This window comes from Mobula hypostoma, chromosome 6, assembly GCF_963921235.1.
Source record: "Mobula hypostoma chromosome 6, sMobHyp1.1, whole genome shotgun sequence".
Classification (NCBI taxonomy): domain Eukaryota; kingdom Metazoa; phylum Chordata; class Chondrichthyes; order Myliobatiformes; family Myliobatidae; genus Mobula; species Mobula hypostoma.
Window position 1 is genome coordinate 32,405,377 of NC_086102.1, and position 24,785 is coordinate 32,430,161.

Genomic DNA, 24,785 nt, shown 5'->3' on the forward strand with positions numbered 1-24,785 from the left:
TAAACTTCAAACCACCCACCACCTCCAGTCTGCTAAACTTCATACACCCACCACCTTGTCTGCTAAACTTCAAACCACCCACCACCTCCAGTCTGCTAAACTTCAAACCACCCACCACCTCCAGTCTGCTAAACTTCATACACCCACACCTCCAGTCTGCTAAACTTCAAACCACCACCCCCAGTCTGCTAAACTTCATATTCTAGCCATCTTTCCTCTTCCTCCCCTATCCTGACCTGAAGCGTCAGCTCGTTCCTCCCTCTTGCCTCTACAATGGCATAAGGTCAAAATCCAAAAGGAGATAATTAAACCAGATCATTTATCTTTCTGCAATTATACAGAAATTAACTTGTATAAGCCTAATCAGTAAACAATTTCTAAATTACTACCCAAGCTTCCTTATAAAAAATGCCATGCTAGTTCACGAGTTAGAAATGAGTAGCAATGACATGATTAAGAATTTGGGGCCGACATCATGAACAGCAAGACTTTCCTTTTACCATCCTTCTCTACCACCCAGTGTCATTGGAGCTTATGTATTCCCCAAATCACAAGAGGAAAACAGAAGCTGTGTTTTGTCGATGGAAACACTTCAAATGAAAATAAGCTGTGTTCAAGAATTTGATGCAAGAAGAATTTAAGAGGCATTGACCCGAGTAATATACTAGCATGACAATCACTTTGTATTTGAAGATCGTTTTGTTTGAAAGAGAAGCTTCAAAAGAAACTGAAAGCTGTTTTGTTTCTTTGCAATTAAATAATGTTTTACAATAATCAGAAGCCAAGAGAACATTTTAGTGAAAATCTACAGCACAGCATGATACCAATTTATTCTAGTACATATAAAGCAATAAACACCGGTAAGCAGAAACTCTTCAGAGAGCTAACAGGCACTTTGCTTTTGGTTTACTACACATTAGCCTGTACAAATCAAAAATGCAAAATCCATTTCAACATTTGCTCAAGTACAGAATTAACACTTCTATAAAAATATTCATTTACATAAAGTATACTACACTTCCATCATCTTAAGTGTGCAAAATCTAGAACAGATGCACAGTTATTATTTAATACAACTATCTCTATGTGCAAGTGCAGATGGAGATGCAGGTTCATAGCTTTAAAATATAGATACAATATTTTCTCTCTTCATCTTTCCATGAGCAAGTGTGCAATGAGAGACTAAGACATGCTTTATTTTTTTTCTTGAAACTGATTAGCAATAATTACTTACACAATTTGAAAAAAGTCAAATGGAAATTGAGCTGGTAAAAACCATGCAAGTTAAAATCAAATTTCATTCACTATCAGTACATATTATTCTCTGAAACTTCATCTCAACAAACAACTCATTCAGAGAAAATAGCAATTTTAAACAAAAATTATTTCTTATTAGAAGTTCAGATACTAGACATGAGGAATTTAATAATAGTCAATTTCACTCATGGGTTATATAGATGCAAATTTTGATTTTGAGAAGTGAGATTTGCACCAATATCATAATCAAACCATCTTTGTATTACACAAGAAGGAATCTCAAATGGGAGCATGTAAAGGAAAACAAAGGAATTCTTTCTTTGTCCATCCACAAAATAACAATTCAATGTATCCACCCAATGGGCAATGATCTAAATGAGTGACTCAAATTTAAAATGAAATAGAAAATGCTGGAAACACACTGCACGTCAGGCAGCATCAGTAGAAAGAGTTCTACAAATAGTCCTGGACTTGAAATATTAGCCATTTCTCTTTCTACATATGCTGCCTGAAATACTGCACACTTTCAGCATATTCTTTGCTTTTATTTCAAACTTCTGGCACCTGCAATTTTTTCCCCTTTTATTGACTCCAGAGTTTGATCTCCAGTCTAGCTACAATGTCCTTGAAAAGTCGATCTGAAAGCTGTTTTAATGTTAATTCGTGCAGTTTAATCTTCAATGTTTAAATAGAAAACGCAAAAAAAATTAAGTTTTACAGTAGATAAGACTAGATTTTAACATCAGTCATAAACAAAGCAGATAATTAAAGCACATAACTACAATCCTACAATGCATATCTGCTCTAAGGCACTTGTTGCTCAAAAGTGGGCTGAGTATATTGCTGTTACAGAATTGACAAAAACATTCTGATCATACAGAGAAAATTGTAGTCTGCTCACAAAGCTACATACAATAAAGATCATTCAGAATGAGGGAGAAATCCAATTAGCAAAAGAAAAAATATATACAAGCATAGACTTCAAAACCAGAAGCAACTTTCAATGTCTGATGTATTATAAGCACTGATGGAAGTAGCTTTATTTACAGCAAGTACTTCTATACTAAAATATCATCCTTTCATCCTAGGTCTCAAATATTACCTTCAATACTACAATTGGCCAAAGTAAAATCCCTAGAATAAACTACATCCCAAACTACAGAATGGCAAGCATAAATTGGTCCCAAAGTTAAATTTAGTTTTTGCCCTCCGTTCAACCTTCATCCATACTTCTATAAAGTTGAAACTTCATAATCAAAATGGAAAATCTCAGCTCAACACCATCTAACATTTTAAACTATTGTTACATTTAACTGAAATAGCTTTATAAAGGTTAAACTTGCAATAAGCTGCACTTCAATATTTGTAATGGAAAACAGAAAAAACAGAAAAAGACAAGTCATTAACGCAGTTCACCAAAATAGGTTTTATAAGCATTAGTGATTTATCAAATTATTGATACACTGTTGAAACATCTATATTAATTTTCCTCTAATGATTTTTTACATTGCATGCAGTTCAGATGCTTTGAAATAAAAGTAATCATAAATCCTATATTATCAGCTTTCATTTACCATAAAAAGATGGACAATGCTTGGTGAGTGCATTTAAGACCTGCATCATATTGATCCAAAAGGCACACTTGTAACTTGCAGCCCCAAGATATTTAATATCAACGTGTTGTTACTTGGAGTTCATCAGGCACCTGGATATTAGTAGATTGAAAATTGTCTGATCATTGTACACTGCAGCTAAAGACAGCATCTGAATTCCCAAAAAATAAAGGCACTGTTGTTTATACTTCTGGTGTAAGCCCTTTAAAAATCATTGGATTTGTACTTTTAGGAACTAAATAGGAGCATCACATTTGACGAACTGTTTTTCCTTTTGATGATTCAGTAGTGCAGAAAACAAAAGCTAGTTGTCATGATGATACATAATAAATTAAAATTAGCAAGTTTTGTAAAAACTATACTTTCCCTCCAAAAAATGTCAATACCAAAAATATTTTGTTTCAATCACAAAATTAAGATAATAAGGCTACAAAGCTTAAACCACTGTGGTCAATATTCAAAATGGTTCAGCTTAATGAATTACCATGTGCTTTCAGTTTCATGTAAGATTTCATTGACACAAAACCCTTGATGCATTTGCAGAAATTGCAACAGCATTTCTGAAATCCCTCTAATCCATGTTCTAATGGTCATTTATGGTTATTCTGATGGACTTTATGATCAAAAGACTAAACAGAATAATGACCATTGGCCCCCTTATTACAAAAGGAGTAAATGGTCATGAAAATGTAATTATTTACATAATATTAATAATGACCATTTACCCCTTTTACTATAATTAGATGATCAGGTCAAGCGGACAATAATTTTCTGAATGGTAAACAAGAATTCAAGAAGTATAGATACAATTATTGTCATTACTGAAGCATACATTAAGATATTTAGCAAAACTCATGATTCTTCGTAACAGACACAGAAAAACGCAGAATGCGAAATCTGCCTTTAACATGATGTTGCTCCTTCCCACCTTCAGGCAAGTAGTTTTCACGCCAAACATGTTGTAAAGCACTTTATCACTGCGTCTCTGTGAACAAGATTCAAATAGACATCAAAACAAAGCTGCCACTTCTCAAACACCAAGTAAATGCTGCCTGATGGCAACGTTTCAATTATGTAACTTTTGTACTAAAACCGAAAAAAAAACTCTACTTCAGATGTCAGGTGCAAGGGAATTCCAGTACAATTTAAATGCATACAGGTCAAAATTTACAAAATAATAGCAAGTTTTGTGTTATACATTCACAGAGGAAACACCATGTCAGTTATATGTAAATATAAAATCCACTTTAGTAGTGGGTGTGACTGCAATTCACTAAATTAGAGTAGCATGGTGATTAGGTAGAAAATTGGCAATCATTAGAAAAGAACCTGTGTGTTCAATTAAGCTGAAACAACAGCCAAGAAAGGCCAGTGATCCATGGACCTGACAAGAATACAGGAAAAGCAGATACTGGGATACCAACATAAAACTAATAAAATCTAGATGTTAAATATCAACTTAATTTGACTAATAGCATCAAAATAAGAGCTTTCACACTAACTGCAATGCGAAGATTGTTTTGGTAGTGTAGTCACTGTGACACAGGAAAAAACAACAACTGACTTTCTTAGGTTAGGACAATACAGCAAATAGCAGTGGTATGGAGGGCAAGCTAAACAGTATTGGTTTAGGATGAATATTGGCCAAGACATCAAGACATTATTTGCTGCAAAATAAGTCACAGCAAGCATCAAACTCAAGTGAAACTGAGCATCTGATATAGCAATATTCCTTCAGCGTTCCACTGAAGTGATACTTCAGAATGCCTACTTTACTCCTGGAGTGAAGCAACGGCAGTTCTTCCAACACTGGCTAATACAATATTTTCTCAAATACAGTTTATATAGGATGTATGATTTCTAAATACTGTATATCCTTAACAGAACAGATTTTGTTCACATGTTTTCAGTACTCTAAATGATGAAGGTTAATGACACTGCTTAGATGCCTATAGCTTGGAAATAAATTGTAGTAATCTAAGGGATTATCAGGATTGGGTAGGAAATAATATTTCTATGATACTCACAGTTCTGTTGAAAAATGCACCCAAAAGAAATAACCCACTTTTTAAATTTTTTTTAAGAACAGCTAATTACCAATGTACTCCTTAAATTCCTCTTTCTATTTCAGATGGCTGTGGAGGCCAAGTCATTAGGTATATTTAAGGCACAGGTTGATAGATTCTTGATTAGTCAGGGCATGAAGGGATACGCGGAGAACGCGAGAGATTGGGGCCGAGAGGGAAATGGATCAGCCGTGATGAAATGGCGGAGCAGACTCGATGGGCCAAGTGGCCTATTTCTGCTCCTATGTTTTATGATCTTATACACATTCTTACATTTGTATTAAGTACTCACCTTGCAAATGGAATATATGAAATACTATACCTGTTGAAAAGAAGAGGAAACAATTATTACTGTCACGTTTTTTTTACACTAACTGCTGTTGTCAAAATTCAGAAACAGTCCAATTTTAGCTAAAAGATAAAGGACAACTCTGGCCACAGACTTCTTCACATCCTCCTTTAACACAACTAAAATCAACTAGTAACTGCAATACAGTTCTCTTTTAACAGCAACATTGTGGCTAACTTTTGTTTATGTCCTTCTCACTTACTCAAGAACAATTTTCTATTAATACTGAGCAGAACAAAAGCAACCAATTATAAGCACAAGATACTTAAATTATGATTCACATACGATGCATTATCAAAAAGAATGCAAGCAAATACAAAAGGTGGCTCATGGTTGAAGCCAAGGAATGCGGAAGTGCAAGTATTCTTGTATCAACTGATGACAGTGTGCATTGCTGAAATTTCCAGCATTTTCTGCTTTCACTTGGACAGAAAGTACAAGAGGAACCAGGAACTAAATTTTCTTCTTACAACATGCTACATATACATTTTATGATTGGGCAGTGTTTGAAAGTGCATTTCTTGCTTAGTAGCGCTCTATAAAATAAGTGCATGTTAAAAATTAATCCTATGGTAGGTTCAAACAATTATAGCTTTCACATTCAGCCAAAAAGGTCAAGTTTATTTGAGCTGAGTCTTAAAAGATAACTGATCGTTTAAAGTGGATCATTAACTTTGTGTTAAGCAAAAGCCTCCCATGTTTAGATTTTCCTCGAACTTGCCCAGTACTAACTTTGTCTTTTTGTGAATTTACAACTTGTACTCAATCAAATTATCTTCTCACTTGCGTAAACTAGTGAGAACATCTGCTCCCTTTGGGAAACTGCCTTTGAATCCAGCCCTCTGTTATAAGGCTGGATTCAGAACGTGGCAAACCCATTTTCGTGTCCACCACTGCACAGCAGCCTTTAGATTTCATTTCAGTAACTGTACTGGACACCATTTGATCTCTTTTCCTTCATGGTTCAGAGTAGTTTGAAAATTTTATCAGCCATCTTATTGACCTATTCAATGATCATGCAAAGCAGCAAATGTCATGCATGTTAATTGACACACTTGCAAATAAAGTAAATTTGAAGAACTTTCAGTATAAACTTGTTTGCCTACCAAGTCATGGCAAAGAACTGCAGCACACAGAATATCAAAGCAAGTCCTGCTTTCTTCCACTGCAAGAGAAAATACAAATGGATTTCACATTTTGAATAATTTTCTCTAAATAATTTCCTTTTACATTTTTAAGGAAGAGAGACATACCCAAAATGCGGAGCACAGTGTACACGCAAGGCAAACCTGTAGAAAGAAAACATGTCACACTTTGAGATAACATCAATAAACAAAGTGACTATTTCAAGATTTCCACACATCTACCCAACAATTAGTTGATGTCAGGAATACTGTAACACTGCCAAATTCTGTTCAGCACTATTCAATTCCAAATCTGTAATTTCAAGATTAAAAGGCAGACTCAACTAAAGGAACTAAATAACATTTTCAGATGTTGTAATATTTAGTTCTTGGATACCTAGACTTACCAGAAACTTCACCATTTCCACTTCCTTTCTTAACATCGATCCATCTGCTTTTGTAAAATGCCCAACACAATAACTGTGTGATGGAAAATTTTGTTGCAAGGTGGCAGACTTCGTAATTTTTAGTCATACTGCTTTAAAAAGAGGTAATTCTAAATACAGGAAGATAGCTTTGTGCTATGTACACATTCGAATACTTAACTGTTGGAATACTTTTGAACCCTCAACCAAGAGACTTTTTTTTGTACATGGAGATTCCTGATTCTTTGAATATACAGTATTTATCATTGCCTTATCGAGTCATGGAAACATGCAGCATGGAAACTGTCCATTCAGTTCACAGCATCTACATCAGTCACTGGGCACTCATCTGCACTATCCCGTCTCCATCATTTGGCCCATACTTTTCTACGTGTAATTGATTCAAGAGTTCATCAAAAGCCTTAAATGCTGTCAGTTTCTACCATTTGTTCATGACTAAATTCCAGCTACTCACCGCTCATTTGGTCACAAAAGTTACCCTCACTTCCCTGCTGAATCTCTTCCCCCTTTTTCTACAACTCCTCTGTGCTTACATCAGATATGCATTAAGGTTCAGAGAATTATCACACCACTTAAGGCAACCTAGAAATTCACAACCTCCAAAGATTTTTAACATTTCAGTATCACTTCTCATTGTTCTAAACACCCAAACTCCCATTTAATGCAATGACAGTGTCTTATCTTTGGAATCAACTTTGTGAATCATCTCACCACTTACAACCCTTCTATCTCCTCTTCTTTCCATCTCATCTCACTAATGCCCTGCATAATTGCAGACTTACCATAAAACTCAAATACTTGTATTATCATTTAAACATTTTACTTTCTGATCAATTGCTGTACCTGCATGTATACAGGAACAGTTAAATCCTTTCAAAATATCATTTGTCAGGTCATTATCTTTCAAAATAAAATTAAAATTTATATATTTACTAACAAGTGGATGCTTGCAATAGTCCACAATTACCTGCACCTACCGCCTTTTTGCCCAATCATTTAACCCTGAGACATCTCCCTATGTGATCTCACGTCTTCATAACTTCCTTTCTTCATTTAGCTCTGTTTAATATGCAAATCTGATTAGATTTCTCAAACTCAGCTCAGTTATACCTGGATGAACCATCTTTTGTAGCACTATATATCAAAGTTGCTGCAGGCCAGGCAGCATCTCTAGGAAGAGGTACAGTCGACATTTCGCGCTGAGACCCTTCGTCAGGACATTGGCCCGAAACGTCGACTGTACCTCTTCCTAGAGATGCTGCCTGGCCTGCTGCGTTCACCAGCAACATTGATGTGTGTCGCTTGAATTTCCAGCATCTGCAGAATTCCTCGTGTTTTTGTAGCACTACACAGGACACAACTCAATCAGCCAAAAATGAATGGTTTCAAGAGATCCAAGTTAATGGATTTGATTAGTGTTATTCATAACACCTTTTTATTTCATAATCTGATAAAACATGGAAGACCGTTTCTCAATATCAGCATTACATTTCAATGTACAATAATTTTTTAAAACTCTATCAATTAAATATTGTTTTGAAGTAGAAAAGCAAATCTGTTAGATAAAAATATACATAGATAGTTTCCACCTCTCAGTACAACCCAAGACAGAACAAGGACAGCCCTTTGGAACAGAGATAGAGGAATTTCATTCGCCAGAGAATGGTAAATCTGCGTTGCCACAGATGGATGTGGAGGCCAAATTATTGAGTACATTTCAAGCGGAAGTTGATAGGTTCTTGATTAGTAAGGGCGTCAAAGGAGAACAGGATTGAGAGAGGTGATAAAAATCAGCCACGATGGAATGGTGGAGCAGACCCAATGAGCCAAATGGCCTAATTCTGCTCCTAGGCCTTATGGATGTTATCAGCAAATAAGCCTAATTATGATTATAATTCCAACGAAGGAGTCGTGCATAGTCCAATTCAGAACCAGGATACATATATAGAATTATGTACAAGAAAATTGCATTTGGGAATGCCAGAGAAAGTTCTGAAATGCTCAAATAGAGATACAATAAAATACTCAAATACTTACAAGCATAACAATGGTAGCAATTAATCGAGTTGGCTCAAACATTTTTTTCAATTGTTTGACAGGCCCCATCAAGAACAATGTACTGAAAAACAAAAGCCAAGCGCAAGATCATAAATTATCAATAACAAAAAATTGAGAAAAGTATGCAAGGGGAAAAAGGTTTGGAGAGCCGATATTTCTTTATGGTTCAAAATCTCATTGACAAAGGAAATAATTACATTTATATAGAACCTTTACAACAGCAGGCCATCCCAAAGCCCTACAAATATTTACAAACTGTAGACATTGTTTTAATGTATTAATAATTTGTACACAATAACCTTCAACAGGTAACAGTATATTGCCATCTCCATCTCCAAGCCTACTGCTTCGGCAAGGACTCTTCCACCCCCACCGATGACCCCTTCTCCCGTCTTCAACCTTCCTCCTCTTCATGGACACCCCGCTCTGGTCTTCTGCCTGCTCTGGATCTCTTTATTGCTAACTGCCAATGGGACATCAACCATCTCGACTTCACCGCACCTTGTTCCCATTCCAACCTTACTCCTTCTGAACGCTCTGCTCTGCACTCCCTCCGCACCAATCCTAACCTTACTATTAAACCCGCCGATAAGGGAGGTGCTGTTGTAGTCTGGCGTACTGACCTCTACCTTGCTGAGGCACAGCGACAACTCGCGGATACCTCCTATTTGCCCCTCGATCGTGACCCCACTAAGGAGCACCAGGCCATTGTCTCCCACACCATCACCAACTTTATCCACTCAGGGGATCTCCCATCCACTGCTACCAACCTTATAGTTCCCACACCTCGCACTTCCCGTTTCTACCTCCTACCCAAGATCCACAAACCTGCCTGTCCTGGCAGACCTATTGTCTCAGTTTGCTCCTGCCCCACCGAACTCGTTTCTGCATACCTCGACACGGTTTTATCCCCCCTTGTTCAATCCCTTCCTACCTATGCTCGTGACACTTCTCACGCTCTTAAACTTTTCGATGATTTTAAGTTCCCTGGCCCCCATCGCTTTATTTTCACCATGGATGTCCAGTCCCTATATACTTCCATCCCCCATCAGGAAGGTCTCAAAGTTCTCCGCTACCTTTTGGATTCCAGGCCTAATCAGTTCCCCTCTACCACCACTCTGCTCCGTCTAGCGGAATTAGTCCTTACTCTTAATAATTTCTCCTTTGGCTCCCTCCCACTTCCTCCAAACTAAAGGTGTAGCTATGGGCACGGGTATGGGTCTTAGCTATGCCTGTCTTTTTGTTGGCTTTGTGGAACAATCTATGCTCCAAACCTATTCTGGTATCTGTCTCCCACTTCTCCTTCGCCACATCGACAACTGCATTGGCGCTGCTTCCTGCACGCATGCTGAGCTCGTTGACTTCATTAACTTTACCTCCAACTTTCACCCTGCCCTCAAGCTTACCTGGTCCATTTCCACCACCTCCCTCCCCTTTCTAGATCTTTCTGTCTCTATCTCTGGAGACAGCTTATCTACTGATGTCTACTATAAGCCTACTGACTCTCACAGCTATCTGGACTATTCCTCTTCCCACCCTGTCTCTTGCAAAAATGCCATCCCCTTCTCGCAATTCCTCCGTCTCCGCCACATCTGCTCTCAGGATGAGGCTTTTCATTCCAGGACGAGGGAGATGTCCTCCTTTTTTAAAGAAAGGGGCTTCCCTTCCTCCACCATCAACTCTGCTCTCAAATGCATCTCCCCCATTTCACGCACATCTGCTCTCACTCCATCCTCCCACCACCCCACTAGGAATAGGGTTCCCTTGGTCCTCACCTACCACCCCACCAGCCTCCGGGTCCAACATATTATTCTCCGTAACTTCCGCCACCTCCAACGGGATCCCTCCACTAAGCACATCTTTCTTTCTCTGCTTTCCGCAGGGATCACTCCCTACGTGACTCCCTTGTCCATTCATCCCCCCCATCCCTCCCCACTGATCTCCCTCCTGGCACTTATCCTTGTAAGCGGAACAAGTGCTACACAAGCCCTTACGCTTCCTCCCTTACCACCATTCAGGACCCCAGACAGTCCTTCCAGGTGAGGCGACACTTCACCTGTGAGTCGGCTAGGGTGATATACTGCGTCCGGTGCTCCCGATGTGGCCTTCTATATATTGGCGAGACCCGACGCAGACTGGGAGATCATTTTGCTGAACACCTACGCTCTGTCCGTCAGAGAAAGCAGGATCTCCCAGTGGCCACACATTATAATTCCACATCCCATTCCCATTCTGATATGTCTATCCACGGCCTCCTCTACTGTAAAGGTAAAGCCACACTCAGGTTGGAGGAACAACACCTTATATTCCGTCTGGGTAGCCTCCAACCTGATGGCATGAACATTGACTTCTCTATCTTCCGCTAATGCCCCACCTCCCCCTCGTACCCCATCCGTTATTTATTTATATATACATTCTTTCTCTCTCTGTCCTTTTTCTCCCTCTGTCCCTCTGACTATACCCCTTGCCCATCCTCTGGTTTTTTTCCCCCCTCCCCCCTTTCCTTCTCCCTGGGCCTCCTGTCCCATGATCCTCTCATATCCCTTTTGCCAATCACCTGTCCAGCCTTTGGCTCCATCCCTCCCCCTCCTGTCTTCTCCTATCATTTTGGATCGCCCCCTCCCCTTCCCACTTTCAAATCTCTTACTAACTCATCTTTCAGTTAGTCCTGACGAAGGGTCTCGGCCCGAAACGTCGACTGTACCTCTTCCTAGAGATGCTGCCTGGCCTGCTGCGTTCACCAGCAACTTTGATGGGTGTTGCTTAAATTTCCAGCATCTGCAGAATTCCTCGTGTTTACAATATATTGATGAACAGATAACTTTTTTAAAGTGTACAATCAGACAAAACAATCACTAAAACATCAACTCTTCAAAATACTGCCACTGGATCTTTTACATATGAAAAAAAACACTGATGAAAAATGGTAAGTTCAAAGAGCCAGGGTAACAACTCATTGTTCTGAAAGGATAACAAACAGGTGCCTTTTAGCAAGTCAGCCGCAACTTTTTTTGTGTGTTCAAATCTCTAGAGTGGGCCCTGAACCCACATCCTACAATCGTGGAGACAAGAATGTCAAAAATGGAATCACAGCTCACATTCAAGAATAATATTAAGTTGGCTTAAATCCCTAAGCAAATAATCAGCAGGCTAAATTCTGGGAACTAACACTGCTACACTACAAAAGCAAATGATTATAAAGACCATCCAGAAAATACTGGAACGTCTACCTGGCACAAAAGTAGCTTCATGTATTAAAAATATAATTTTAAGACTAACATCATTGGTCAGTTTAACATGAACCACAAAAACACTGCAAGATTGCTACTTGAATCCTTATGCACATTTAGCTAAGCCATTGCAGAATGAAGATATTGCATCACCTCCAAAAACCAGAGGTTAGGCAAGAGTAGATAAGCTTGAGTTCTACTTCTTGGCCTCCAAACACTCATTTTCATACCAGAAATGCATTTAAAAACTGAAAAGGTCAGAATAAACTTTAGCAGTGTTTTAATCCAAACTAAGATATGCCTCAGAAAACTTGAGTAACTGTACACAACTATGAAATGTAGAATTCCTGCACTTCAAGAACTATTTGCAATAAAAAGTGAAAAATCTTGCACTACCTTACAAATATCAAGTATTCCTACAAGCTGCATGCTTTTAAATTCTTGAATCTTTTTGTGGGATGCTTTTTGTATCATCTATTTTATACTGCTGTAATTCAATTACCAGAACCAAAGGTTTCATGGCAGAATTTTAAGTGCAACCCAGATAGGATGTAAATAAAGTTTCCATGCATCTAAATTAAGTGAAATTGAAAAAAGCCACTATAATTTCATTTTTTTTCCATTTAGTAGTGCAAAACTCCTCATATTATCAATCCTGAGAAAACTAAAAATACCAACGGAGCAGAATAATTGAAGGAACCAAAGTTTATGTTCATTGTTGGGCTAACTTGGAAGATCAGCTCTTCGTATCACATGCTGAAATAGGCATTGGCTTCTGAAAGTGCACAAAGACAGTACAGCTCCTACATTTCATTTGAATTGTATAAATCACAAAAAAACTCAAAAGTAATAAACAATTTAAAAAAAAGCCTCAGAACATTTCGTTGCATTAACAATTTGTAAAATATTCTGGGATAAAAAGCTTGAAAATTCTGTATGGAATAACAAGCAAATGACTGCCATTTTGTAAATTGGACAAATGGCTTAAAAATGTTTAGCATTTGCTCTGATTTCACGGTAGTTATTTGTATACTAATTGTGACTTACCTACCAATGGATGATATGTTCCCAATGCTATAAAAGACAGCGAAAAGTATTAAGCCTTTTTTTGGAATCCAGAGAAAGCATACACCCTGGGAAAGAAATGTATTTGTAAACAGACTGTTAATTAAATAACACAAACTATGCGTGTACTTTTTAAACAATATCCCTTTTATTTCCTGATTTGGAGGTGTGGCAGGGAAAAGTGTAGATGTCTCAACTTGGCTTTGACAGCTGAGTTAGACAATGAAGTTTTTGTATTATTTTACCATTGGTTATATATAAAAAGATCAATTGCAGTCTAACTTAATGGCACTGCAAGAGCTTCAACACACCAATTGCTGTGCCCTAAGGAGGCAGATCACCATCTTCTTTTGTAATGCAAAAAGTGTTCAGAACTAAATGAAAACTTTGCCCCCAAGGGCCGCATGGAGCATTATATTAAAAGAAATGTCTTTGCTTGTAACTATGCACTGCATAATCCTTCAGTTTGATAGTTTTGATTTAAACACCCTGGTAAACAAAAAGTGGCTACAAATGTAAAGATAATTTATGGACTGTCCCAAGAAGTGTAAATTAGATGTCATAAATATCAAGTCATAAAGATGACTGTGGAGAAGCAGCTTTGCTTACTAGGTTGAACATTCATTTCAAGCATTAGAAATATCTAAACCAGGTCCAAAAAAAGGGCAAGGATTGAACCTAAGTATTTCAGAGTGACAATGAGTTTCTGTTTTCTAAACCGAAGTTATTGAAAGTTTTAGGGGCTACCAAAGTTCAAAAGCTCAAAGTTCAAAGTAAAATATATTACCAGAGTGCATACATGTCACCACATACAACCCTAAGATTCTATGTCTGCAGGAAATCTAAGCAAACCTATGGAACAGTAACTGAAAAAGGATCAGTGGACAACAAACTGTGCAAATTCAGATATAAATAAATAACGAGCATGAAATAATAAGACAAAAGAGTCCTTAAATGAGAAAAGTTATCTCCTTTTGTTCAAGAGCCTGATGGTTGAGGGGTAGTAACTGTTCCTGGACCTGGTGATGTGACTCCTGGAGCTCTTGAATCTTCTACCTGGTGACAGCAGTGAGAAAAGAGCATGGCCTGGGTGGTAAGGATCTTTGATAATGGATGCTACTTTCCTATGGCATCATTTCATGTAGCAGCGCTCAATGTTTGCAAGAGTTTTACCATTGATGTACTGGGCCAAATCCACTACCTTTTGTAGGATTTTCCGTTCAAAGGCATTGGTGTTCCCATACCAGGCCACAATGCAGCCAGTCAGTGCACTTTCCACCACACATCTATGGAAGTTTGCCAAGGTTTTTGATGATATGCCGAATTTCCTGAGACTCCTGAGGAAGCAGAGGCACTGCCCTGCTTTCTTCGCAGTTATATTTATGTAATGCCCTGGGAAAGGTTTCACTACTAATGTAATGGTTTCTCTGTAGCAGCAATGTTTGGCTTATGACTAGAGATAATGGGGGCTTTGGAATGTGTGCCGGCCAATGAAGGGAGTGTTTTTCCTTTCTTGCGTGCCCGAGAGTGAGATTCGTGGTCTTTTCTTCGGCAGAAGATGGAGAGAAAAGATGCCAGAATGGGGAAGTCATAGACTTGCAATAGGGCCGAGAGTCGAGGCTGCCCAGGGGAAATCAATGGAAGACTAACAGACAGGAAACTGTGAGCTCCAACGTGCGCATTAGACTGTTTCATTAAAATGGGCCTTTTTCTTTTTGTTTTCTTTACTAACCCGCTAGTCAAATTAAGAATTATAAAGCTAAACCGTTCAATTGTATATGGTGCAGTTTGTTATTTTGTGGTACTGATTTGTAACGGGGGAACACATCAGGCAGCATTCACACAAACAAGAGGTTTTGCACCTCAGATTTCACACGTTTGGCGGACCAGAGACGGTCTTCCCTAGACTCACTCTGTCCCCCAAACCTGAAGGTCACATTTATATAATGGGCCTAGAACAAGTCTTCTGAGATAGTGACACCCCAGGAATTTAAAGTTACCGGCCCTCAGCACCCTCTCCTGAAGTCTACAATCAGTTCCTTGGTCTTATTGACATTGAGTGAGAGGTTGTGTTATTACACCACTCAGCCAAATTTTCAATCTCCCTCCTGTATGGTGATTCATCACCACCTTTGATACAGCCCACAACAGAGGTGTCATCAGCAAACCTGTATATGGTGTTGGAGCCGTACTCAGCCGCGCCAGCAATTATGGATGGATTTAGCAATAACCTCTTTATTGGACAGGCAGAGAAATTGTGGTGAGCCGTTTCGGAGAATAACTTTGTATTAATATTACTCCTACAAGAATAGTATGAAAAGGACATCAGAAGAGTGGCACTGAATTGAAAAAAAACTGGAAGAGTTAGTAATCGGGCAGCAGAGAAGAGCAATACAAATCTGCTCAATTTTAGCGGTAGCCTTCAATGTATCTAAACCTTCAGGAAAAAAACATTTCCAATAAATCAGATACTAACAAAACTGCAAAAAAAAAATATCAGCCAAATTTGAATTGATTTAAAATAACACTTACTGTAAAATCAAAAGAATGCCCTTAGGGTCAAAGGAAAAATAGATAGGCTATTGCTATTCAAATGACATTTTTTTCCCAAAAATGCACACAGGCTATTTTGCTATTGGCAAGCCCATTTTGTGCATCATGGAGACAATTAATTTACAGTAAAGTAAGCAAAGAACCAACCAGAATCAAAAACAAGGGATCAGTGATTAGAAAACTTATAAGTTACCCACTTGTGCTCTTAACACTGCCATCAAAAAATACGATTAAGTTTGTAATACATTTGGGCAGTTATATTTGTGAATGTAGGTCTCAAAAGAAGAAAACGTTTCAATAAGAGAACCGCAGCACTTATAATGAACCCACCGTCATTAAGAACCCTCCAACTTTCATTTCATTAGAAAAAGAAATTTTTGAATACTTTTGGTCCTTTGCCTCTCAGTCTTACCCTGGATAACTAATATTTCAGAAATATTAGAATGAAACTTTAAGTAGCAAACATAGTGTGTGCTTAGTACAGGTGACCCCACAATACAACAGTTTGGGTATCAGAATTTCATCCTTGCAGAGATCTACTTTTTTACAATTTTCTTGACATGCGCAAATGACACTACTTCATATTTCATAAAATCGGAATAAAGATTGCTTTCCAGAAAGACAATTCCCCAGTAAAGTGGGGGTTACTTGCATAACACTTTAGAATGCAAAGTTCCAACTTTGTACATACTTCAGATAGAATAAAATCTGTTAATTCAAATTAGCTTACCAAAATAGAGCACAGAATTCCAGCTACAAAACAGACAAGAAAGCCCTTCACTCGAGTTCCCCATCCTAAGGTGCTTCCTTCCATCACCTACAAGAAAAGTAAAATAGCATCATATAAAAAGTGAAGATTGATTTAAAACAATTTCTGGTCATTAAGGGACATTGCCACAGTTGCTCATTATAGAAGTTCTAACAGAAAGCAAGACTGAAAGGTAACTAAGTAGAAATACTTTCTTCTCAGATAGATGCAAACAGAAAAAATTATATTGAAATATATAAAGAGTGATATTTTGAATTTCTACATTTTTAAAGATATTCATAGCAAGTGCCAGGGCCTTTGTAAAACTAATTGAAAAAGCCTATGGGATCTGGAGCTTTAGCTGTTGCATAATGTAATAAGGTATTTGGTAGAAATAATGAGGTAGTCAGGTGTCCCTGGTGACAGTTGGAAAATTTTATAAAATATTGTAACCATGGAAGAAAAAATTGAGGAAATGAGGTCTTATCTAGATCTTTAAACAAGCCTAAGTACTAATTCTGGATCAATGGTAACAGACTGTGGTGGAGGCCAAGTTTAAGTTTAAGGCGAAAGCTGATTGTTTCCTGATCAGTCAGGGCAACAAAAAATATGGCGAGAAGGCAGGTGTATGGGGTTGAGTGGATTCCAGGATCAGCCATGATGGAATGGCAGAACAGACTCGACAGGCTGAATGGCCTCATTCTGCTCTTATGTCTGATGGTCTGAGTTCTTATAATCTATTTGTGAAAAATAATGTAGTCACAATAACCTTATTAAAACAAAAGTTTGACCACACATGGAGCATATACTGGGCACCATACTTTGGGAAAAGTTAAGGCCAGAAGAAATGTACTAAAATGCTTCTGGGAATGAGGGATTCTAGTTATGTGCGGAAGCTGGAGCAGAAGGAGATTGAGAGCCTTTTAAGATTATGAATGGTAAAAGGTAAGAAGAATGAAGCCACACCCATCATTAAAGGATACAGAATTAAAGCGGTGTACAAAACAGCCAAATTTGACAACGGAAATGACGTCTTTATTTCAAAAAAAAAAGTTAGTGGTAACAATACCTAATGTACTGATAAAGGTATTAATTGATACAGATCCAACTGCCAATCCATTAAGCATCTGAAAGTTAAGATGGGCTCTGTGGAGCAGGCACAGGAATTGGACTAATTGAATTGCGGCTACATTGAGCTAGCACTGACTCCATGGGCCAAATGGTTCTCCAGTTGTAATTGTTACCTTCTGCAAAAATCTTTTGCAATTGAATTCCTTAATGCAGCTGTAATCTGGCATTACTACTGTTGTCATTGACTTTGTTCTAAAAAAAAAATCAGCCTCACTCAAAAGGCCAGTGCTTTTACTCATCTCTGGCTGCCCTGGAAAAGTGGACTGAGGAACCTGCAGGAACCACAGACCATCATTTACTACAAGCGAGTGTACAGTCAGATTACATCAGAAGGTAAACATGGCTCAGGGTGGAGTCTTCCAACAAGAGAGACAGAGAAAAAAGGCTAACTTTCAAGATGAAATAGAGAACAAATGAAGGAAGAGTACTGGTGAGATGCAAGACTGAGGTCAATAAATATAATTTTAGAATAACACATATTGTCCACATACTCATTGTTTTCTTGGGAACTTTTTTCACTTTTGAAAAGTATCCTTCTACATATCAAAACTGAAAATATCTGAATCAAATGTTGAGACACTACATAATGAAATACAGTGGATTCTGGTTAATTGGGACAGCTATTTATTTGGGACAACTCTTAAAGAACAAAAACCAATTGAAAAATATCCAAGATTCCCTTTGTTTATTTGGGATACTATGCTGCTTATTTGGGGCAGGAAAATGTTGCCGTTTCTAACTAGCGTCAGTTGAACACACCTGCGGGGCCATTAGACGCAACACTGTGCTTCGAGCAACCAGTTTTTAAATAGTGTCAGTTGTATGCATGTGTGTTCAAAAGCAGCAATTTTTGTCACAGATGATTTGCAAGAAATAAGGAAAGAGACAATTCAGAACTGTTTTGCTCACTGCGGTTTCAAGCATTCAGGCTTGGATGCGAGAAATGGCTGGGAGTGAAAATGAAATGATTTCACTACTTCAACAAGTTAGGGACTACGAGGAAATGAAGGTATCGACAATCATCTTGAATGTTACAATGAAAACTTGGAGGATGCAATTGTCAACAACATTGTAGGAAGGCCGTCCAGCATCTGCACAAGATGCCTGCGCTGATTTTATTTAGTCAAAAGAACGCGACGCAGATGAATTCCTCTACTGACTAGCACTGCAGCAGTATTAGTAGTGTTCTAATTTGTTCTGTATTTCTTTTAAATACATAATTTGTAACTCAGTTAAATGGTAACTCATCTTTTTAAAAAGTATCTTTTTAACTATTTCTATGAAACTTCGGCTAATTGGAGTAGCCGATTGATTGGGCCAAAATGTACTGGTCCCGATGTGTCCCAACAAGCTCATGATTTTAAAATCTTTGAAGTTTCAAGGGCAGCTTTTTCTCCCCCCCACAACATATTTAAGCTATTGGTTTTTAGTCTTTTCTTCACAAGGACAAAATTCCAATAAGCTTCTTCAGTATTACTTTCCCCAGCTCACAAAATGTTAACAGTTTTCCTTTCCACATATACCGCCTGACCTGCTGCACATTTCTCAGCACGTTCTGTTTTAATTTCAGATTTCCACATCTGCCATTTATTTGATAGTCATTTATTCAACTCTCTTCAACTAAATACCAATGATTAACTAAGGTTTGTACATCAATTACAATTAAAGCATTTTGGTCAGTGAAAGGTAAATTGAAAGGTAGTTTGTCAAGTTATTTCAAAGCTTCTGTGCAACAGCCACATATGCAATCAGAATATCTAATTAAATGTCACCATGTTCCGGAAAATCATTGCAGAAACTGTGGATGCTGGAAATCCAGAGTAACATCATTAACAGAATCCTCCTCTGCCATCTCACACCTCCTCTTCAAAAATTGCCACACTGGACCCTCTTACGAGTGAAAATTTCCCTCCAATTTTCTACTACACTGGTAGCTTGTTTGCTCCCATAAGTCGGTCGAATACGCACAAGGGGAAGTTGGGGAAAGAGAGAGGCTGACATCACAGCCCAAGTTGGGCAAGTCCATTCAATGCTCAGAAAACACGCTTCACGCTCCTCTACAGCCTACCGCCCTCTCCTCTGAGCAATACAGCGCTCACCAATTATCAACAACCTCCTCTATCTTGTGTATAAACTGAGAATGGACGCAGCCAAACGAACACGATCCAACTGTGCACTGCCATAGTGGGCTGAGGTTGCTAACAGGACTGCTTGGTCAATGCTCACCACTGTTGCACAATGCTAGAAAGATGATTTTTCATAAATCACCATCTCTTGCAGAACCCCTGGGCTATAGCATTAAATTGTGGGGTTGCTGGGTGGCATGCTCAAAGGGCCGAAGGGCCTACTCCGCGCTGTATCTCAATAAATGAATAAATAAACAACACCATAAGACATAGGAGCAGAATTAGGCCATCTGGCCCATCGAGTCTACTCCACTAATCATGGCTGATCCTTTTTTTTCCCTCCTCCTCAACTCCAGTTCCCGACCTTCTCCTCGTAACCTTTGATGCCATGTCCAATCAAGAACCTATCAATCTCTGCCTTAAATACACCCAGCTGCATGTGGCAACAAATTCACCACCCTCTGGCTAAAGAAATTTCTCTGCATCTCTGTTTTGAAAGGGCACCCCTCTATCCTGAGGCTGTGCCCTCTTGTCCTAGACTCCCCTATCATGGGAAACATCCTTTCCACATCTACTCTGTCTACGTCTTTCAACATTGGAAAGATTTCAATGAGATCCCCCCTCATCCTTCTGAATTCCAGTGAGTACAGACCCAGAGCCATCAAACATTCCTCGTATGAAAACCCTTTCATTCCGGGAATCATCCTTGTGAACCTCCCCTGGACCTTCTCCAATGCCAGCACATCTTTTCTAAAATGAGGGGCCCAAAACTGTTCACAATACTCAATGTGAGGCCTCGTCGGTGCCTTATAAAGCCTCAGCATCACATCCCTGCTCTTGTATTCTAGTCCTCTTGAAATGAATGCTAACATGGCATTTGCATTCCTTACCACCAACTCGACCTGCAAGTTAACCTTTAGGGTGTTCTGCACAAGGATGATGTTTCAGGCCAAGGTCTGATGAAGGGTCTCAGTCTGGAGTATCTTTGCGTACAAATTAACATAGATCTAATTTAGATTATGAGAACACTCAGTCCTCGTTGATTGTCATTTAGAAATGCATGCATTAAGAAATGATACAATGTTCCTCCAGAGTGATATCACAAAAAAAAGGACAAACCAAAGACTAACACTGACAAAACCACATAATTATAACATTTGGTTACAGCAGTGCAAAGCAATACCATAATTTGATGAAGAGCAGGCCATGGGCACAGTAAATAAAGTCTCAAAAGTCCCAATTGACTCCCGAGTCCCCGATAACAGGCAGTAAAAGGGAGAAACCCCTGCCATAAACCTCCAGGCACCGACAACTGCCGATGCATTGGAAGCACCCGACAACAGCTGACACTGAGTCCATCCATCTGAAAACTTCGAGCCTCCGACCAGCCCCTCCAATACAGCCTCCTGAGCGCCATCGACCTCGCCCCAGCCGCCAAAGCAAGCAAAGCCAAGGATTTGGGGCCTTCTCCTCCGGAGATTCCGGATCTCACAGTACCAGCAGCAGCAAAGCGGGCATTTCAGAAGTTTCTCCAGATGTTCCTCCATACTCTCACGTCTGTCTCCATCAAATCAGAATTGTGCACGGTACCCTACTTGACAGATTACAGATATCATTCACCGGAGTAGCCGCGCGCGCTGCGTCGCACCGCCATCTTCTCTTCCTCCTTCTATAGTTAGTATAATTAGTCAGTACTTTTCAGTATTATTACTTACTTTATACTTTGTCGCCAAACAATTGATACTAGAATGTACAATCATCACAGCAATATTTGATTCTGTGCTTTCTGCTCCCTGGATTACAAATATTAAATATTAAAAATAGTAAAAATTAGTAAATATTAAAAATTTAAATTATAAATCATAAATAGAAAATAGAAAAATGGAAAGTAAGGTAGTGCAAAAAAAACGAGAGGCAGGTCCGGATATTTGGAGGGTACGGCCCAGATCGGGGTCAGAATCCGTTCAGCAGTCTTATCACAGTTGGAAAGAAGCTGTTCCCAAATCTGGCCGTACGAGTCTTCAAGCTCCTGAGCCTTCTCCCAGAGGGGACAGGGATGAAAAGTGTGTTGGCTGGGTGGGTCGTGTCCTTGATTATCCTGGCAGCACTGCTCCGACAGCATGCGGTGTAAAGTGAGTCCAAGGACGGAAGATTGGTTTGAGTGATGTGCTGCGCCGTGTTCACGATCTTCTGCAGCTTCTTCCGGTCTTGGATAGGACAACCTCCATACCAGGTTGTGATGATTGGATATATATAAGATATATATTTTACTCAATACATCAAATATGATCAGTCTAATTTCAGCTGGAATAAAGAATTCTATGGAACAGAAAGGGGCCATTTGCTCTTTATACTTATGTTAGATTATTTCTTTGTCAAATATTATAGTTCTTTACAAAGCTTCTAGGGAACATTTCAAAATTACAGTAATCAACTTTGTAAACAATTATTTCAATCTACTGTTAAAGTCACTTGTAATTGCCTTTATGGTCACAAAAATGAATGTAGTTATCTAAGTTCTAACACTTTGCACCCTTCAAGTTTCTATACAGCCTGAGAGAAAAACAAGCCTAAACCCCTGGGAAATATCACTGCTTACCATTATCCAATATTAATAAAACTCTTGATTTCTGTGGTTTTCCTGAATTCAGTCATGCCGCCACATTCCTGCAATCATTCTCATGTTTGGCCCCAGGCTCTCTGGGAATACTTCTGAAATTCAGAAAGCCGTTTCCATAAAGAGGTAAAACTGTGGACTTCTGGTGCATGCAATCAAGATCACTAACATAATAACACTGTATTCCTCTGGCATTCAGGTGACTTCAAAACATCACTTTTGCATTCTCTTGGGCATTCTGACATAAGTGTTATTTAACTGAGATGCAAATGGTAGAATCCTTAGAATTAACAATAGCTCCAACAGCTGAAACACTAAACAAAATAATTTAAAGCCAGTTGGAGATGTTCCTATGCAGAGCTACAGATGATTTTAAAAAACACTGGTATTTTGCATTATTTAGAATATTAAAAAACTTGTCCAAAGTGATTCCATCATAAATGTCAGGATGTCTGTCTAGATTATTAGATATCTCAATCTAAATTACTGACATTTGTGCAGACTGACTTGGCAAACATGTTCAGGATCTTCTAGCAATACTCTGCCAAATATGGTCTACCAGTCCCAATGTGAATGGATCTCTAACTAAAGATTACCTGCTGCAAATGGGAAAAGCAGCTTTGGAGGTGTTTATTCACATGTTGCAGAACAAAAGTAGTGAAACAAACAACAACTTCTTTGGAGAAGTAGCAGTAGAAACAGGAACGAAAAAAAAAAGAAACCAACAATTTGCAGACTTTAAGAAAGTACTTATACCTATCAAATAAAAATTTGACTACCAAGTTATGAAATCGTACAAAAGTCCAAAAATAGGGCCACACAATAGACTCTATTCCGTCATTTGACACACTAGCTTAGGGGCTAACAGTTTGAAGATATAAATTCTAGAGTTACATTTTCTGGCAACTTACACACACACAAATGCAGTACTTTAAACAAAGGCACCAGACAGAACTAAACTGGAGAACAGCAACAAAGACTTACATGCAAAAAAAATCATAGCAGAGCACAATGAATCGTTACAAAAATCAATATAAAATCAGAACTTGGTTTAAATACAAACTACAATGCATACATAATCCTGACATTTGTACAACACATATAAAACAAAAGAACAAATTTTGTAGACACAAATATATAATCAAATGCAAATCGACGTGATTAGCATGCACTAGTTTTAGAGTTCTGTTTCTGACCGCTCGACTGACCAATAAGTTTGCAGACATCACTGAGACTTACCCTCGACACTAATAAACTGCTAACAGCTAATTTCCATAAGGGATTTGAACTATGACCTAAAAGTTACACCCTTGTTACAGGTTAGAGCAGCAGAACTAAAAATTCTTTAATGAAATGTGATACGTACGTCTAACATCAAGGAATGCTCACCATCTGAGACGTAGATAATACCAAGATGCCAATAAATAACATAATGAAGCGACAGCACAACAGGAAGCACTTCTATTTAGAATTTAATTTTCCCAAAATATGTACTCTCCCAAGAAAGGCGTTTAAAACAAGGTAGGATTTATGTTTAAATGGCGATTTTAGAGTTCAGGAGTCCGCGTTAAAGGTGAAAGGCTGTAGAGAGAGAGGCACACGCCAGCGTCCAGCACCGTCCTTGCCCAGGCTGCCCGGCCTAACCCCTAACTCTAAGCCACGGCTCCACGACTAACCCCCACTCGGGACATCGCCTTACCTCGCTCAAGGCGCCTCGATCATCCGACGAATCCTCCCCGTTCAACACCTTCTTCAGCTTGTCCATCTTTCCGTGGCCGAGCTCGCACCCCGACTGAATGCGCATGCGCAAGGTCACTAACAGCGCCCCTCGTGGCCACAGGATGCATTAACACCACAAAGCGCACCGTAATCTTAGATAGAAGGTTCTTTCTCAGTCGGGTCACCTAGTCCATTTCTCTCTGCAGATGCTGCCCGACCCGCAGAGTCAATTATCACTGGGTTTCTTTGTGCAAGGAGACTCAAGTTGCACCTGTTATCCAAGATTGCTCTTTTAAATCATTCACCATGCTGTGTAAATGGATCCGTGACTCCTTCACTGGGAGACCACGGTCTATGAAGATCGGAGATAACATCTCCTCCTCGCTGACAATCAACACTGGCTCACCTCAAGGATGCGTACTTACCCCACTGCCCTACTCTGTCTAAAACCACAATTGGATGGCTAGGCACTGCTCAAATGCTATTGTTGACAGGATGGTGATGGCACTGAGGAGGCATATAGGAGTGAGATAGATCAACAGTTGAGTGGTGTCACAGCAACAACCTTGCACTCAACATCATAAGACCGAGGAAGTGATTGTTGATTTATGGGAGGGGAAATTGAGGGAACACACACCAGTCCCTGTCATGGGTCAGAAGTGGAAAAGATGCGCAGTTTCAAG

At 39.0% G+C, this 24,785-nt stretch overlaps 1 protein-coding gene across 1 annotated transcript; it reads right to left on the reverse strand.

Annotated features, from left to right (window-relative positions):
• Nucleotides 1–693: 693 nt before the first annotated feature.
• On the reverse strand, nucleotides 694–24,200 carry sft2d2a (SFT2 domain containing 2a). The gene is made up of 8 exons (XM_063050508.1): nucleotides 24,083–24,200; nucleotides 16,492–16,578; nucleotides 13,191–13,276; nucleotides 8,893–8,974; nucleotides 6,539–6,574; nucleotides 6,392–6,450; nucleotides 5,229–5,258; nucleotides 694–3,855 (listed from the first exon to the last, which is right to left on the reverse strand). Exons 1-8 carry the CDS (start codon nucleotides 24,185–24,187, stop codon nucleotides 3,816–3,818), a joined length of 525 nt encoding a protein of 174 aa, XP_062906578.1. The 5' UTR covers nucleotides 24,188–24,200; the 3' UTR covers nucleotides 694–3,815.
• Nucleotides 24,201–24,785: the final 585 nt, after the last annotated feature.

Bases quoted from the DNA above. Each gene is read 5' to 3' on its own strand.
- sft2d2a (XM_063050508.1), bottom strand. From the start codon at position 24,187: ATGCGCATTCAGTCGGGGTGCGAGCTCGGCCACGGAAAGATGGACAAG. The intron at 6,575-8,892 runs GTAAGTATTTGA...TTCTTTCTACAG, and splicing joins TTGCTACCATTGTTATGCTT to GTTTGCCTTGCGTGTACACT. The intron at 3,856-5,228 runs GTGAGTACTTAA...TCTTGTTCACAG, and splicing joins TCATATATTCCATTTGCAAG to AGACGCAGTGATAAAGTGCT.